General features: G+C 38.7%; 2 protein-coding genes across 6 annotated transcripts in view; both read right to left on the reverse strand.

The window, feature by feature from the left end:
- Window positions 1-5852: 5852 nt before the first annotated feature.
- LOC308191391 (calcium/manganese antiporter SLC30A10-like) lies at window positions 5853-7070 on the reverse strand. The gene is made up of 2 exons (XM_080583707.1): window positions 6492-7070; window positions 5853-6049 (listed from the first exon to the last, which is right to left on the reverse strand). The coding sequence occupies exons 1-2, from the start codon at window positions 6934-6936 to the stop codon at window positions 5997-5999; spliced, it is 498 nt and encodes a 165-aa protein (XP_080439833.1). The 5' UTR covers window positions 6937-7070; the 3' UTR covers window positions 5853-5996.
- Window positions 7071-11081: 4011 nt separating this feature from the next.
- EPRS1 (glutamyl-prolyl-tRNA synthetase 1) overlaps window positions 11082-18935 on the reverse strand; it is a 39430-nt gene continuing 31576 nt past the window's right edge. For all 5 annotated transcript variants that reach the window (XM_080583696.1, XM_080583695.1, XM_080583697.1 and 2 more), the window contains 4 exons: window positions 16242-16402; window positions 14948-15026; window positions 11723-11787; window positions 11082-11450 (listed from right to left, as the gene is read on the reverse strand). In XM_080583696.1, the coding sequence (XP_080439822.1) occupies window positions 11300-11450; window positions 11723-11787; window positions 14948-15026; window positions 16242-16402 (456 nt within the window). In that variant the 3' untranslated portion in view covers window positions 11082-11299. The remainder of the gene's footprint in view (window positions 11451-11722; window positions 11788-14947; window positions 15027-16241; window positions 16403-18935) is intronic.

An 18935-nucleotide genomic window follows, 5' to 3' on the forward strand; every position in this document is an offset into this window, starting at 1 on the left:
TATTCCCACGTAACCTTTCCAACCCTGATTTAATTTTGGTAACCAGGCAGTTATGTAACATGTTGCAAAGACCATGAGGAGAAGACAGCCAGTCACTGATTTCATCATTGTAAGTTATATTGAGTCTGCAAGAACTTCATTTTCTGTCCCAGCAGCATTTCTAGTCTGAAACTGATTAAAAAAGAAAGAAAAAAGAAAAAGAAAACAACAACAGAACCGTGCCCGTGCAGAATAGCTGTCCAAACAAAACAATAGCAATGAACATATATAGTGTGCCCTTAAAATTGCTGTTGTATTGAGGCTGTTTATGACTTTGAACTTAGATCTCTTTCAGTCCTTTCATTTCCTTACAACTCACCACAGATACTGTGATGCAACCCAGCCAATCTGTCTGTGTCATTACTATGAAGCTGGTTCAAGGTTGAAACTGAATGTAGATACCCAAAGTTCAGTAGTACCAGTACTGTTGGAATCTGGGTTCACAAGTTTTGAACTTACTCTTATATGATTGTTTAAACCATGCAGGGGTACTTTGCTTTCTTTCCTTACAGACTTAAAAATGCTCGTTCTGCGCTTTCCATTTTGGCCAAAAGTTAGCCCCAAAATATTTGGGTTTGCTTGTTTGGATGCAAAATTTTCTGCTTGAAAATAACTGGAGAAAGTAAAACATCTCCCCATTAGATCAGCTTTTGAGGCTTATTTGAAGAGAATAAAGCATTCAAAAAAAAATAATAGTAACTGAAGAAAATTCAGAGCAGCATGCTGCTGTGTAGACTTTCACAGTCTCTTCCCACTTGTCTTGTCTGTCTTGAAGACTCTGCATCAGAGCTTCAGCTAACGTTAACACAGATCTGGTCACCTTTGGGGGTAGCTGCTCAGAAAAGCTTTGGTAGATTTTGGTGAGGTTTATTTGGCACACTATTTAACTAAAGAAGACATCATGCAGCAAAGATATGTGTCCAGTCTTATGTATCTGATAAATGCTAAAAATTACTTTGAAAGTTTCCCTTGCTTTTTCGTTCCACTTGAGAGGACTAACTCCAGTGATGCTATAGAAATCAAAGCCAGAAAATCTAGATATTTGGTTAGAGTGGGCTTTGGTTACCTGCATGCCAATGCCCTAACACCTCTGGGACTTATGGAAATAAACACACATAAAGGGACATATGTCCCCTTATTTACATATATTACTCTGGCAAGCATCTAGGAGTTGAATACCATGGTGCACTACCTAGGTAGCATAAATCTGTGAGGATGCATTGTGTGACTGCAGCAACTGTTTGGAGGTAAACTCAGGTTCTGCATGTGTGACCAGCATCTGGCTGTGAATGTAGTCAGGGCACGGATTGGCATGAAGTGTTTACTAAAGACTGGTGCTCTCAGGGAAGAGTAGCATCAGCCTGATGAAGATATATTTGAAATAGAGGTAAAATAGACGTAGTAATGCTGACCTTCAGGAACAGCTTTCAGGCTTACGTCAGAAAAGCATGGTAAGCCCAAGGTTTCTCATTATAGGTGTTAAACCCAGGGCTCTTCACCATTCCTCGAAAAAGTCCCCAAGCCATCGGGCTGGTGCAATCTGGCACCAGTTCCGCAACACTTCTCAGAGAGAAACTTGTTCAGACCAGAGAATGCATTCTTCTCTTCTTAAATAGAGGTGAATAAAGTGATTGGTTTTAAGCATTTACATGGTGACTTCTGCATTCCAGAGACAGAGCAATCCCACGTATTGAGCACTGGTTTCTTCTGTCCATTTTTCCTTGCAGGAAGACAGGTCTGTCAAGTCACATTTTCTTTACACCACTAAAAATGGGGATAAAGGAACAGTTCCTTTAGGGAGTTGTTTTGAGATCTGCAGCTCAAGCTGCTTTGTAAAGCAGATTTTGTGGGAAGACGATGGAAAAAGAAATTAAGTGCTAACAGAGCACCCATTTCTTCTATACTTGTGGTCACACAGCAGCATAGCTCCAAGTCTCCATTTAAAATAGAGTTTTGAGCATTTTAAAAATATTTCCAATCCCTAGAGCACTTTTATCTCCTGCAGTATATATATATTGCTGGGTCTGCTCAGTCAGAGAGTGCAGAGCAAAATACAATTGTGTTCCAATATCTGCATGGTTCTGCTCACCAGGTCTCCTCTGGAATGGCCCCTGGCATTAAGACACAGGTCAAGCAGCCGCTTATCCACTTCTTTTGGCCTATAAATGTTCTCACATACCCTGGGATCAGTATGTTTGCAACAATATCCACGTAAAATCGAGTTCAGAACATTATAGCAACAAAGCCCTCTCAAATCACCCAGCCAGTTAAAGCTGCTCCCTTTCTTCATCTCAATTCATTCACACATATATCCCCAACCCAATCCTACCTACAAAAGCTTGGGAAAAGAGAGATGCCTCCAAGCAAGGCTCAGAATAAACACTCTTACTCTGCATAAGGTCCAGGAGGAGAAAGAAGGCATGTTTTCCATTTATGTGACTGCTAGCTTACATGCTACCTCTTATCTGAGAGGCAGGCTGCTGGTGCAGAGTGAGATAGGAGAATGAAGACCCAGTGGTCTTATCACGTAAAAAGCTCGTGCAAATGCATGCTACATTGCAGCTACCAACATAAAAGCAAGCCACTTAGCTTTATTTAATGAGTTGTGAACTGTGCGAGGACCATGAGCCCTTGTATTAGAAGATTAGCTTGGTTTCTCACAGCACCAGATGCTGCATGCGCGGCTCAGTACCAAACAGGTTGGGCTGGGCAGTGTCTTCTTCAGTCCCTGCTGCCCCCCTCCCTCCCCCCTCAGTACAGATCACATGACAACAGGACAAATGTTTCCTCCACATTCAATCTTTATTATTTTTCTCAAGACAAACAACAGAGGAGTACTGTAACCAGACTAACGTGGTGCTTTTCAAACTGTGGTCCCCCAACAGTTGAAAATCATATAGAAATGAGCAGAAGAGATGATTACACTGAGCTACACAAACAGAAGTAAACTGATTTCTGTGTGCAGTAAAACAGGCTTCTGCACTTTTATGACTGACTATAAGGTGTATGGTCAGTTGTCTGGTATTTATTGTAAGAGCCTGATTTTATTTTCAGCTGCTTATTACACTGTCATAATCTTCATTTCCGTGCAAGATACCAGACCTCAAAATTGTCAGAAAACTCTGGCTAAAGCTGCTCTGTCACTTCCAACAGAAACAGTAAAAAGAGGGTTTTGTGAATGATAATTCTGGTAGAAGTTTCTTAGGGGAGCTTTAATATTTCTATGTTTTAGCAAGTATTTCCTGGATTTTCAGTCAAAGCAATAACCGGGCTGTGCTGCTTTCCATGCTGCCGTGGATAGCCCAGCCGGCCCAAGCACCTCTACCTGGCAGTTCCAGTAGAGTATAAAAACATTTTATACCTGTAATATATAATGTAGCACGGGGAACTAGACTGCCCGAATCAAGTGCAAAGATAGACCTAGACGTCCATCTCACCATCCAGGATGGATTCAGAGATCATCATTTAAGCAGGCAGGGAGAGATGGGTGCTTACAGCTGGCAGACACAACTAGTAAGAATCTGAATGTGCTCCAGAGACAAAGGAGAATGCATTGGATGAATACTTAGGACCTGGACAGAGAGTCAAAGGATAGCAAGAACCAGAGAAAAGGGAGGAGTGGAGGAGTGAGGGGTGAGAGGCACACCAAGCCCAGCTGGAGGGCCGAGGAGGTTGGCTGGGCCCGCCTGGTTGAGCAAGCAGGGAAGGCTGGCTATGGCAGCTCAGAAAAGTGTGCTTATGCTTGCTTGAGAAGAGTACGTTTTTAAGACGAGAACCTGAGGAGCAGATGTTGCAGTGAGCTGAACGAGGAGAGGCAGAGCAAGGGAAAAGGATGGATAGCCAGGTGGGCACCTGTGAGCAGCGCTGTTGGTGCCCACTGACGCTCAGACCCCAGCAGCCATGTTTGTTGTAGTCAAGGCTCTCCCAGCCCCTGATGACTGAACCGCTCTATTTTTTGCTTTGAGTTTTTCAAAGTGAAGCAAAATCACATAAAAGGGAGAAGAGTGCTGTTTAAGTCCATTCCCTGCATGGGGAACGGAGATCTGAAGCCAGCTCTCCCGCTTCCCAGAAAAGCCTAGCAAGCAGAGAGCTTCTCCGCAAACCTTTAGCCTTCACCGATCACTGGACGCCGAGAGATTGCACAGGTGTCATCGAGGGTATCGCCTGTGCACCGCTGGATTGCACCAGGGTGATTCAGAGACCATGACCATCCCCTTCCATTTTTGCTAGTGCTGTTGACGCACCAGAAAATTTGCCATGATTTCCGCCTCCTAAGCGAGAGGAAAGAGTATCTTTTCCTCATACGCAGAATGAGAAGAGAAAGAGAAGGAATCCCTCTTTTTTCACATTTTTAATACATATAAGAAGTATATGTATAATGTAAAAGTGTTATTTATATGCTTTCAGAATACAATTTTTTGAATAACATTTCTTTTCAAAGAAACATTAAAAAAAATCCTACTCGGGTTGAATTAGAAGAAATAAATGTGAAATTTTACTTAAAGTGAGGATTATAAAATCAAGTCCAGAAAAAGGAGCATTCTCTCTGCAGTATTAAATGGCATTGTTTTGCCATTACCACAGGCGGAGAAGACCTACCTTACCAGAAACGAAGACAAAACCCCAGACAAATCTACACATTGTGTTTATGGCACAGCACAACATTCATCCATGGCTTATACACCTGAAGGCAAAATGGAGCTGCCAGGCACTTCTCAGAGCAAAATCTGGACATATGTCCATGGCTGTGCTGTCCCAGTGAGCCATTAGAAGCAGCATCATCGAAGCTGAGGGAGAACAGCATTTACCCACGTTGTGTGGGTTGTGTGCATTAATTTTGGTTAATTTCCTAGTTGCCTGACACTCTCCATTTTTGGCTTTAAGTGCTGGTGTGTTTCTCCTCCCTGACTGCACCCAGAGGCACAATTTTCTGCTAGGATGAAACAGGTTTTCTTCCACAAAGCCACCACAAACAGAGATCATGACTTTGCGAGGAATTGGTGACAGTCCCAAAGGTAAAAGACCATTAACCCCCATCCTCCCCCCCCTGCTAATTACATCCTGCCACTGCTTTTGTCTAAGAGCAGCTCAAATTTTAAAGAATTGGGCATCTGAAATAATGGACAGACAAAAGCTGTGCGTGTGGCTTTGGTGTAAAACACCAGTAAAATTAAACCTTTAGTATTGTTTGGAGGTAGTTGTAATAAACAGAAATATTGTCCACTTTAAGTCCTATAGGAAACATATTAAACACTTAAATGTAAACTAACAAACTTTATTTTCCAGCATGGGAGAACAAGAACCTCCAAAGCCCTGTCCAGCCTTAAAGCTGAACCTCACATAGAGCAGTGTATAAAAGCCGCTGCTTTGTTAGACAGGTCTCTCAGCTATTCCACCAGGATGTCCAGTTAATGTTTTGCAAATATCTGGTTCCTATCCCAACTCAAATATTTCTCTTTTTAAGAAATATGTTTGTATGTGTGTGCGTAGATATATATACATACATATATACATATATATACACATACAGAGAGAGAGAGAGTGTACACACACATCTATCTTACGTGAAATAAAGTGAGGCATTTTCTGCAGGAATAAAATAAAGGGTCCTCATCTCTTTGGATTTGGAATTCCTATGCTGAGATTTGAAATTTGAAAAACCTGTGCTGAGGAAAACAAACTGAAAGGCTACACCTCCGTGAGCTCAACAGAACCTCCTGCAAATTCTTTACAGAAGACAATGGGCTGTTTGCAGTCTGACATTTTTGCAGGCATGTGGACGAAGTATTTATGTAGCAGAGTACCCCCGGTTCTCCTCTGCCTCCCTCTAAAGCTCATGCTAATGAACAGCAGCAAAGAATTCACAAGTTTTTCATCGTTCAAATATTCTCAGAACAGCCATCTTCAACTGCTCAGCCCCAATTCAAAGAAGGCTGAGACTCCCCTTTCGTCTTGACCTATTCTTTCTTCTTGTACAAACTGTGAATTCTTTGCAAAAGATAATCAGGTCCTGGAAGAAAGTTACAGCAGAATTACTCAATTTTTGAGAGTTATTGCCTGTGGACAATTGGTGTTTCAGGAACACATTTTTCCTAGTAAGAATCTCCTTACCGTCATAGCACATCTGTACTACACCTTGTCCCACGTTTTGCCAGCCAGAGGATTAGGGAAAAAATTTCTCTTGCAAGTCACTGTTCACTTTAGAAAGCCACTCTATACACAACTCACACACTATTTACTGAGAAGCACATTTAGTAATAGCTGCCTTACAGAATACGTGGGAAGCACATACCGGTTCAGGCATTGCATCCATTACCCTTACTAATAAAAGAATAGAAAAAAACTATGACATTTTACTTGCTCATCTCAGAAAAACAGTCAATAGTCTCTAGAAAAGTCATTAATTGGAAACAGCATGCTGAGATGCATAGTGACTGTATTAGATTATTTACCTGTTTCAGGGTCTCCTTGGGGTGCACGACAGTAACAGCAGTCCATGAAGATAACATAGTTGAACACATTGAAGAACAGACCTGCGATCCCGACAATGAGGACAAGCAGAGCTTTCTCTGTCTTCTGAGGATTGATGTACCTCTTGATCGCCTCGATGAAGATGCTGAACATCAGAGCGACAGCAAAAACAGAGTTGCCGAAGGCTCCCAGCACATCTGCCCGGGAGAAGCCGAAAGTGTTTGCCTTGTGCCATCTGACGCGGCTGAACCTCACCCCGAGCAAGCCGATGATCATGGAGATGAGGTGGGAGAGAACTGCAAAGGCATCTGAAGCTAAGGAAAGAGAATTGCCAACGTATGCTACCGAGATCTCGACAGCAAAAAGGACCAGGGTCACAAAGCACATGAAGATGAGCCTGCTGCTCCTGCCCGAGTAGCGACCCATTCCTGCTGCTCCCTGTCCCTGCAGGTCTATGGGACCGAGCTGCGCAGGGGACAACTGCCCTCTGCGCTCCTGCCCTCCGCCTGTCAGTGCTCCTCACACGTGGGAGCCGCTTTAATAGGCAGCGGTAAAGCAATAAATCAGTCTAAAGGGCAACTTAGCACGATTCATCATGTGAAGGCAGCTTGAAGGCTCCACTCCCGTGAGTGCTCCACCCTCAGGAGACATTTTGGCCCTGCAAAAACAAAAATAAAACAACATAATACCAGGAGTACACACCAGCTGCTGTAGAAATGGATCCCTGGGATCCCTGGCACTGGCTTGCTGTAAAGATGGACCAGAACGGATCCCAATGTCTCAGAAAGAAAATAACACACAGAGAGGAGATCATATGGCCCAGAATTTTAAGCAATTAGAGAGGGTTTTTTTTTTTAATGTAAAACATGTCCTCTGATACCTGTTGCAGCCATTTCTGTTGTCAGTAACTTCAGGACTGAAAAGATCCTACGTACCTTTAGAAAAAGACTTTTGAAAACCAAGCTGCGTTGACGTTTTTAAGAACACAGTGAACACACACTGCTTGAGAGTGTAGTTGAAAATGTCCAAAAAGCACATTTTGAAGACAAGGGAATTGTTCCTCCATTTTAGCAATCTACAGGTCTCAGCTGCTTGTAGTGTTGGTACATTTTGACATTACCCATGGAAATGGAGCCAGGTTAGAAGCCATTTTCTAAATATGTTGCCAATAGACATGAAGGTTGAACAATAAACCCAAAGTGCATTGTTTATTTCCTATTTAGAAATCCCTGCCCATCTCAAAATCCCATTGTAATCCTCTTACACTTGCAAAGAAAAGAGATAGATGTGGGGAAAACATGACCAGAAGTTAAAGGGAAAATAAGAGATACAGAAATCCTAGGTTATACTTGGTGCCATGTCTGGAACAGAGTGAAAAGAACCTGAAGCCGAGACTCTTCTTTTCAATCACTGCAGTGACTGTTGAACTCGAGTGTATGCCCTGCTGTTTTTGCACACACTCAAATCCCAGTGTTTAAGGAAATCTGTCCACTAACTGCATACTAGGCAGTATAGATAAGAACAGGTGCCTTCCTTGAAAAGTTTATGATCCAGTTTTTGTTTGGAAAGTTCATCTGTGTGGATACATACACACAGTTAGATACAAGATAAAACGGAAGGAAATGGCATGCAGCACCACCATAGAGAGATAAGATAATAATACTGATAACCTGAACTGACCAACTGTCCTTGCTGGCCTTAGACTTACCAAGTTGAATTAACTTAAGGTCAAAAACTCAAACACTCATCCCCAATTTTCATTTATTTTTTGCTCACTGGGATTCAACAGCCAAAATATTTATGTTTAAAGTTCAGTATGCCAGAAGCATTGCCTGCCAACAGATGTAATTTTTAACATGTGGTCACTTGTCTACCTAAACAGTGCAGCTTCAACTCCTGAGGTTGGTTTTGTTCCCCCTGTTTTCAGAACACCAGTAACAACTTTACAGGGAACTGGTATAGGCAATAACAACATTGAAATTGGTACATGCTTTTCTTCCTCTCCCACCTGTACTACTATTTTATTCCAGCTATTTTTATGGTGCTTTCTTCTTTTTTGCATGAAAGTGATGTTCAACAAAATTATTTTATCTGAACTACATAGCGTGAAAAATGAGATTTTTTCAACAATTATTCTCCTTTCAATGAGAATAGGCCAAGTTCAAACTTCAGAGCTCTCAAAATCCTACCTTATACAAGGTTTCAATTACCAAAACATGAGCTCAAGCATTACCTTTTCAGCAGAGCTAAAGTGCTCAAGTGTGCTCTATTTTGTCAATAGAGTGGCACTATCACTGTATCCCACCATACTAAGTTTAACCCAAATTTATCAACCCCAAGAACAAAGAAAACTATCTGCAATTCTATTATAACAGTTAATCAACCACATTATGTTATTCTGATTCATTTACTTAGTTTCTAGTACATAATTTACCAAGAGATAAAGTTTTTTATACTGGTATAATTAAGAGTATGGATAGTTCTACTTGCAGACAGCTCAATTTGTGCTTTTAGTGGAAGGATATCTGAGACAGAGGCATCTCTGCCAGACAGGCATTAGCCTCTCCTCTGTGGAAGATCACCACAGGAGATTCAATCACCTTCAGGTACTTCAAGTCCTACTATGACAGGAAGAAACATGCTGGGGGGGCAGGAGGGGAAGCTCTGTCTTCAAACCCGTTACGGATTGAGAGTACATCAGTTCTAAGAACAGCATTGTCAACATGTTTACTCATGAATTTAATCAAGTCAACTGGTTGAAGGCTGGCTGTTTGTTCAAACTGATAAAGGTTGCAGTATTTGAGACTGTATTTAGTTTTGCCTTTTCTTTGTTCTGTGCTGTTAGCAGCTTAAACACCTAATTTTTAAAATACCAGTTGTGTTTTGATGGGAGCTGAAACTGCTTATCAGTTCTTAACAACATGTTTTGCCCTGTCAGACTCTTGGCGCTCTCTGGTCACTTATGCCTGAGGACACCGAAGCTGCAGGTTACTGCTTTTCCTCCTCCCTGAGCGCCCAGTGTGTATGACAGTGTAAGCAATAGGCAATAGCTCTTAAAACTAGATTGATTTACCCATTTTTAGAGTCTGGGATAACAACACTCCGGTCCTACTATTAAAACTTGTCCTCAAAATGTATTTCCAGTCCATGTTAGAGGCAGGATACCAGGACAGAAAGACCTTAGGGCCACTCTTCTGTTACATCAGCTGTGAAAGAAAGACGAACGCATAGACTGATGTATTGTTCCCCAAATCCTTTGCTAAATACCACTCCTGAGACTTTGTCTATATAGTGAGAAGAAAAAAAAGATAGATGATGATTTTAAGATGCAACCAAAGCAAATCCTTTAGTACTAATCATTGTCAGAGAATTTCCAAGTGTTCAAGCATTCTGAGCAAGGCGGTCTGAAGTATTTAATCATTTTTGCAATTTTCTCTCAAAACCTGGGGTACGACCACAAGTGATAATAAGCTGGACAAGCCACTGGTTCAATTTCATATTCAGTATTTTGACAATATTTTGAAGGCTGGCCACATGAATCTATGCAAAAGCAAACATTTTACATGCTTTTGAAAAGCTGAGAAGTATGGAGACCTGCACTGTAAGTCTCATATGCTTAAGACTTTTGGACTATTGATACAAAAAATTGGATTTTGGAAACAGGAAGAACAGGGAGACGTAGTATTGATCTAGGAAGTGTCTGGGAAGGATCTTACTGGTCTAATTTTTTAATTGCCAAGTTTTCACTCAACTCTTCAGGACAAGGGGTTTAGGTAACCTTCCATCATGCAGCAAAAACAAGAATGAGGAACAAGCTAAGTATGCACCACTCAAAAGGTACTCTTTTGTGCTATGTATTGCCAGAACTTTCTTCTTCAAGCCAATCTTATGCTAGAAATGAAAGTTTTTTTTTTTTTCTCTTCAAATCATTTCATACCTCTGCAACACCCAACCTTCTCTGCTGAAGCTACATATAGTAAGTGAAGGAAAAGAAAAGGGACTTTAAGGAACATGGCATAGATATAACGAGTCTAAAATCTTTAGCACTGAAAATACTTCCCTTCAGATTGCCTATGCATTACTGATTGCAGTATCGCTATGAGACAGCTATAAATGCCAGTTTATAAGATAACAAAAACAGAGCTTTGCAAAATATCTGCAATGTCATTCACCTACATCTAGCTAACAATGTGGCATTTATTTTAAGATAGTCTTTTAAATGTGTTTCAGGATGGGGGTGGATATATTCTTTGAAACACCTGGCTCGAGGGAGTTTCCAAAAATGATAGAATTTACCTTGTCTAAAAGTTAACAGCAAGTCTGTATTGAAAATTGAAAAATTTACAAGCTTTGAAGGCAAAATTAAAAACAGTCATTTTATGTGTAAATTTTATGTAGGAACACTAAACTGGAGTGTTTATGATGTTCTCTCCAATCTTTCAGACATTTTCTCAGAGAGTACAAGAAAATATGCACCAAAAAGGAAAAAAAAAAAAAAAAAAGACAAAGACATGAGCAAGGTATATTCCATCCTTCCCATTCAGCAACACAGAAAAAACAACCAAAGCATATTACAGCTCACGATACATGTTTATTATTAGAGGTGTTTACAGAAAAGTCTGCGAATTACTGCTAGTCTAAGACTGACAATTGGGGGTGTTTATGGTTTATGGCTTTGTTTTTTGAATCATCTAAAAAGTCACAAAACTGATTAAGTTTGGGGGCTATTTCAGTCTTATTAAAAAAAGTTCAATTCACAGATAAAGGAGAAGGTGCTTTCATTAGCAGTTTAATAACTACGACCAAATAGGGTGTAAAACTTGGCAGGGTTTTTGCCGCAGACACATTTTGCCCCGCTCTGTAGTTCACGGAGAGGCTGAAAAGGTATGCAGAGACTTTTTGCTCCCATGGAGGGGGCACCAGGCTCAAGATCTTGATCCCTGAAATAAAAGCATATTCATAAGTAAAAACCTTTATTTAAAAACGAAGATACAATAAAGTATATTATGCATAAAATCTCAAAAACACACTAATTAGTCTGAAAGTTTCAAATCTAAGGGTGTAAGTATACTGTATTACACAGGACAGCAGGAGCCAAGGACGAAGACTGTACATGAGTGTTACACCCACACGCATCTTCCCTGCCTGCTTTACATTCAGAACATTTTTATTTTGATCTTGGCAGATCCTCTCCAGTTTGGTTAAATTTTACCTGGCAGTGGTCTTCTTGATCCAATCCTCACACTCAATTTCCCCACAGAAAGGAATTTGTACAATCTGAAATGAAAGAGAGAAGGGGTGGAAAAAATGAGCTATGCATCTAAAAAAAACTTCTCCTCGTCTCTGGAAGACTCCTAAACTTTAAGATATCATATGTACTACTCGAAGTTGAAACACTTCTGACTGCTACAATTAAATTTTAATATCCATTTCTCATCAGAGTAATACATAAACATAGCCATCCCTCCACAGTAAGGCATGGAAAAACCTACGCAAACCCAACACAGCACTTAAATCAAGTCAGGGTGCTGCTTTTATTTTTCCCCAATGTCTTCTTATCTGTGGAAAGCATAAATACTATTTTCTATTGGAAATACTCTGTTTTTCAGGAAAAGTTTATATTTTCCAAACTGCAGAAAAAAATCTTTGCTTACATGGTGCAAGATAATGCCTTCTTCATTTTAATTCCAGTACTATGAATTTTCATATTTTCTGAACTAGACAGACATACAAATTTAAAGATAAAACAACTGACAAGAGCACATATTTTCTTGTAGAAAAAAAAGTGATCTATATTTTCCTGCTGTTTTGAATGTTAGATAGCTGAAAAAAATGAGAAAGTAAAGCTGAGACGATCTCATACAGTCCACTCAGTACTACTGTCAGTGAGTGTAGCAAGTCTCTTTTCCCGAGTTTTGTACTCTATTGTTTTTTTCATTTTTAATGCATTTTCAGTGAAATTTGAGTCAAGTACTAAAAATTAAGACTACTGGTAAAAAAAAAAAGCACCCCCACACACCCATTTGAGCACTCATGTAGTGCTAATAGCTGAGGAAAATATAGCTACTAAATTCTGCTTGCAGAATCATTTTAATCCTATCAATACTGTGAATAACGTTTACTGATCTGTGGTTTCCTTTCACCAAATTTACATCCTTAGTGCAGAATTCTCAATTTGCCTTGAACTGGAGCACACCTTTATTAAGCTTCACTTTATAGCTTCACTTTCTTGCAGTGAAGAAAGGAACCATTACGACTCTAATTTTGCTCACATTAATCTTTTGCTAGTTAAAGTTTAAATACACATGCAGTTATTCTTACAGCTTGAGGTACACTTTGCATGCAGCTTAAAAGAACACAGAAGCGACCCATATTTTTAAAGAGTTAATAGCCTACATTTCAATTATAGTCAGCAGAAAACAGTAACAGGAATTAAGCAGGAGTACTTCTGCTTACAAATTTTCTTCTTAAACCACAGCCAGTGCTAACAGTATAATTTGAAAAAATTACAGAATACACGTGGCATAAAATATCCTCCATACAACATATAATGGTAGACAAAGTCATAAAATGACAAACTTCAGTTTTCTCAACTTAGAAATGTAAAAATATTTGTTCATATTTCCAAGTTTATATATTAAACTATATTCAAGTTCTAATATAATATAAATAGTAAAATTCTTTTGGAAATCTCTAGAATCTAGCTGTACATGAAACTGAGTATTGGATATTGAAGACCAGCCATTTTACACATTGGCAGACAGTATCATTTGAGAATTCTGCAGTAGTAGGAGAAAAAAGGGTATACCTACAGCATTCATGAAAATTAAAAGGTAACAATTTATGAACATGTACAAATATGCAATTAACTCCACATTGTATTCTTCCTCTTGGAATGAACTTGATTCTCCATTTCCGCTGATTTTTACATAAAAGCTTATTTTTTCCTCGACTGTTTCTTTGCCTTGAAGACTAGTATAGTTTAAAGGGGTGCTTATTTTGGAAGCATATCTTGAAGTCACATGTAGTATTATTCAGAGAACAGCAGTACTATTTGAACACCTATATGGAGTAGAATTATTTGTTAAGCAAAGACTAAAGATTTTTACGTTAAAATCTACCACCAGAATCATGAGATGCTTTAGAGAGAGCTGCTCTAAGGAAACAATACTTTGTAGTCAGCAGGAAGAACCCCAAACCATTTCAAAAGAGAGTATTTTATGCTTTTATTTAGTTTTGTAAAGGAAGATAAGACAATACTGCTACTTCAGCACCTCTGTACAAGAACATCTAAAATATCCACATCCTCAACCTCATAAGCATGCTAAATCAGTCTCACCTCTGATGTTCACAATCATTCCTTCAAAACTAGCTATAAATCGGATTCAAGTGCAATAGAAGCGAGAAATGAGTGTGATCAAAAGCCAAGGCTAACTTGTAAAACTATTTTTGAAATCAACAAGAGTAACTGAGTTCTTGACACTCTAGCACTTTCCATCAGAAATTCTGAAGTTTTCAGAGTAGACCTAATTGGTATACAAAAAAAAAAACACTGATCTCTCTATAAAATGCACAGTCTTAATGATTGATACTGAGGATTCTACTACTTCAATACATTCGTCTAAATATATGAAGAATTTCACAGGCTGAGAGCCAGTGACAGAATTTCAGGGTTAATGGGAGTGGATCTCTGAAAAAGAATAAGAGGCTCAAATCTCTGGTGAAGATTTAATCACTCACCTAAGTTTTAAATGCTTTGCCAGAACTTAAGTTTTTCACAGGTCTCTAGTATGTCTATAAAGATAGATCAGATGAACTCAATCATCCACCATTATGGGTTATTCTTACTATCAACCCAAGGAGGGTTCTGATTCCCAGCAATTCTCAGTGAACTCAATGGCTTCTACTCAGGTCATAAAGGCAAATCTTCTCTGACGTAAGTAGCATGTACTTTAGACTCTAACTTGGACGCTATCACAAGATTTGACAAGTGTTTTTCACTGTTTTTATTAGCACAATGACAGTAGCTTATCTTAATCTGAATAAAATATTTACATTAATCTCTTTGAAAAGCACCTTCTAATAAAAATACAACACTTTAAATGTAAATTATCAAACTGCAGCAACATAATTCACTTCAAGGCACTGTCACCTCTTACATAGCACTAGAATTTTATATCATATTTAATACATACAGTATTTCAGCAAAAGAAGAAATAAATAAATTAGCTTGGAAAAGCTGACTTTTCTTTGTGCAGCTCTACAGGTGATGCTTCATCTGCTTGTTAGGGGAGAGTTCCGTAACAACTACAACAGTACGTATGTATGGATGGATGTATACACAGTCTTTGAAACTTTTAGCCTCTGATTATCTGTAAGGGACAGGAAGTGTGTGAAGGCACTTAGAAGGATTTTGGAATGAAGTAAATTCCCTTACCTTTCCTGAATCAAGCTCTTTTTGAAAATCTTCCATATTATTGGCTACCACCATATGACTTTTTAGGTCCTCAGAAGCTCTAAAAAAAAAAAAAAAGAGGGAAAAAAATCAGTCAGGGTAGGCTTATACACATAACCTTACTTGGCCAACTGAACCAAGTTTTCAGAGTTAGCCAAAACAAAAATTACAAGAGAAGCTATATATTAATTTGAATCTTCCTAATCAGATTATGTTTTTCCACCATTCTGTCCTCAAAGAGATAACATTTTGATTAATTGCTAATGGGCGGTGCAGATAGCTGCATATTTTACTGTGTTAATTCACAATTGTGCACATCATTTCACCATTGACCAACTGTAGACAGAAACAGATAAATACTACAGGCAACTGTGTTTTGTTTTGTTTTTTAAATTACGTTCTAAATCTGAACAACAGAATGCTTTTTAACTAGGTAAACATATTCTGCCTGTAAACAAACTGATCACCACGGAAGGAAGTACATTCCAGCAGTCAAACTCATCTGCCATGGTGCTTGATCAGCCAGTTAGATCTTTCTAAGTGTGCTTGGGAACAAGAATTTGCAGTAACAGACATGCAGGGGATTTGGGATATGCAATAACTAAGGGTGACAGAACACTGGAACAGGCTGCCCAGAGGGGTTGTGCAGTCTCCTTCTCTGGAGACATTCAAAATCCGCTTGGATGCGTTCCTGTGTAAGCTAATTTAGGTGTTCCTGCTCTGGCAGAGAGATTGGACTAGATGATCTTTCAAGGTCCCTTCCAATCTCTAACATCCCGTGATTTTGTGTGAAACAACAGTTTGAAAAGCATTTGATTTCTTATGAGAAAACAATTGTATGAAAGTCAAGAGGACATAGGGTCTTACCATACACTTCTGAAAATCGATCTTCAACTACTGAAGCTTCTTTGACAACTTTGTATCTTTCAAAATTCCCTACCAAAGCATCTTTTGGAAATGAATCCCATACAATACCATCCAATTAACTATTTATGATATATACTTTTTTTTTTTTTTAAATTAATACTTTACAAGAATTCACAAAAGTGTTTTTAAAGTCAGTTCACAACCTTTAACATTGCGTTTCACAAGCACTTAAGGAAAGTTCTGTCAATATATGTGAACAAGTTCTGGAGGCAGAATATAAAATATCACAAACAGAAAGATAGGCCAAACCTGTCTTTCTGAACAGTCTAACCAATAAATTGAGAAGTTCTTCTGACAGGTAAAGTATACCTGTGATTAGCATAGTCATTTGTTATACCACTCATTTTACCTGTTATATAGGTTAGCGTGGATCTCCTCCAAAATCTGCTTCAGTTTATCTTCTGCCTCATGTTCTGAAAGAGTCAGCTTCTGTCCTGTGTCTCTTCTGACAGCTACAAACTGTTGGCTTTTCATGTCTCGTGGTCCCACTTCAACCCTGACTGGAACACCCTTAATGAAAAAAAAAGTGAGAAGTTATAATGAGTGATTCTCAGATGAGTTAATATTCTCCTTCCTTTTGTTTTCTGAAGCACAGTCCTAACATACATTATTTTAAAAACTTGAGTTTCTTTGAAAGAAATCAGCACATATTCCAGCGCTTTTATTAATTTCTATCTTTCCCATCCACACTCTCTTCACTTGTGCATCATACCTTGCTTCAGTCTTGTTTCACTTTCAAATTATGAATAAGAAATAGCAGAAGTTTTGTTAAACATAGACTTAACATCAGTGTTAATGGTGTGAAATATTTCACTACAAACAGATAGCTTTACATAAAGCTTTTATGCTTCATAAACTTCAGTGGTAAGAACCACGTAATTTCTCATCTCCCTTAAACAGGCAGACAAAAAGTTCCCATTTTACTAGTTAGTTAAGAGTCTACTGAGTTCAATTTATTTTCCTCTACATCCGGATGTCATGTGTGTCATAAGCTGCACATATTTTTTCAGTGGAAAGGGAAAGAGGGCATGGGAGAGTGAGTACATGAGCATGTGTTGTGTTTTATTTGGTGCGGACTTTTTGGTGCTGCCCAGAGATAGGACAAGGAGCAGTAGGCAAAAACTGAAATACAGGAGGTTCCACCTGAATATGAGGAAAAACTTCTTTACTGTGAGGGTAGCAGAGCACTAGAACAGGTTGCCCAGAGAGGTTGTGGAGTATCTTGCTCTGGAAATATTGAAAACCCACCTGGACACGAACCTGTGCAACATGCACTAGGTGACCCTGCTTGAGCAGGGGGGGTGGACTAGATGATCGATCGCCAGAGGGCCCTTCCAACCTCAATCAGTCTGTGATTCCCCACACCCCATATTCTTCATGCCATGAATTAATACATTAAAATCCATCTCAGGGATGCAATATCTACTCCTCCTGCAAAGCTACATAAAAAGCTGTTCAAAGTTATTCCTAACAACTTAAAAATTTTAATTTATGGTATATTACAAAAAAAAAGGTTACCATTATTAAAACTCAGCAAAATATATTTCGCATTTCCATCCCATTTTCTAACTGTAACAATTTTCCAGTGAAAGAAAGATTCCTAACGGCCACACAGGAAAACTACCTAAGAAAGAGCAATTGAACTACAGCCAGACACTATAAAACAACTAGCAATAACTTGTCTGTCTTTGGAGGTAGCGTGAGAAATCTGCTAAGCTGAGAAACAGATAAGGTAAAATACTTTCCAGTTCATTCTTGTACTTATTACTCTAGTATCCTTGTATGTTTTACCCTATTAACTTCCTTATCAGTACTCAGTAAAATGAGTTCACTTTGTCTGCAATTACTTTGAAGATGCAGTTTATGTATTCTACTTGTTCTTAACGTGTCAGAATTTAAGACAAGAAGATAAAATACGTTTTTTGAGGGGGAAACATACAGGTTGAAATTCAGAAGGAGTGAGGGGCACCAGATAACTTGGAATTAGTGAAATAGCACATAAGCCATTTGTGAAGTCATAGCTGCAGGAGCCCTGAACAATGCTGGACTACTACCAGGGCAATAAAGTTTTTCTCTTTGTAAGCTGAATACCCAAAGTGCTTGTCTACCACCAAAGCTCTATGAAAACCGGCATTCATGCTGAGAATACTAATTTATTTTTTTTAATTAGGTCTCTTATTTCTCAACATGATTCTAAATGAAGGTTTTACGTATGTATTTTGATGACATCTAGCTACAATTCAAATATAAGGAGACGTATAAATAGCTTATGCTGAATACTTTAGTAGATTTTATAAAAAGCATCAAGTTTGCCCCCTGCTGCACCTCCTTGGTAAACCTTTTTTTTTTTTTTTTAAAAAAAAAAGCCTCATAACATGGGTTCTTGGTATTAGAGCTTCATTTTTTAAAATGTTAAGAGGTTAGACAAAGAAAGAGAACTTGGAAACAACGGGAAATTTTGACTACTCAGGGAGCTTCTGTCATCATCTTACAATGAAGATAAACATATTAATTTCAAATTCCAAACAAAAATATGATCCTGTAACATCACTCACTACATTGTTCAATTTCTACTTATAGTTTCGCTCCGTTCTGCTATTTTTGTTTTACAAAAGCCTCTTATAGTTGATGAAACAGAGCTGTTTCTTTCAACTACTATACAAAGAGCAACATAATAGTGTTTTTTTAAATCAACAAAATTGCTCCCTTCTTTGTCAGCGCTATACAGGTTTATCTCCTCTGTTCCACTGTGTGCAAAGAACACACTGTTGTGACCCTGGAGACACTTTGTATTTATACAAATTTTTAAACATGCAGTTGATTTGTAGTAATAACGCCATTTTCTAAGTACATAAGGTGAAGACTTGAAAGTTCAAAAATTGCTAATGACATGTTTATCCTAGCAAATAGCAAGTCTCAGAAAACACTTTTCCTTCATATATTAATAAAGAGAAATCCCAATAGAGGTGATCACTGATTATAAGGCAGTAATTGTCCATTTAGAGAAAACATCCACCTTCAGAATAAAAGACACACATACATG

Source organism: Anser brachyrhynchus (assembly GCF_964034855.1).
Source record: "Anser brachyrhynchus genome assembly, chromosome: 3".
Taxonomy (NCBI): Eukaryota; Metazoa; Chordata; class Aves; order Anseriformes; family Anatidae; genus Anser; species Anser brachyrhynchus.

What these genes read in the sequence shown, in the direction of transcription:
- LOC308191391 (XM_080583707.1), bottom strand. Translation starts at nt 6,936, where the DNA reads ATGGGTCGCTACTCGGGCAGGAGCAGCAGGCTCATCTTCATGTGCTTT. An exon ending in CCAAGGAGACCCTGAAACAG is followed by an intron (nt 6,050 to 6,491) that starts GTAAATAATCTA and finishes ACTTTCTTCCAG; the next exon opens with GACCTGATTATCTTTTGCAA.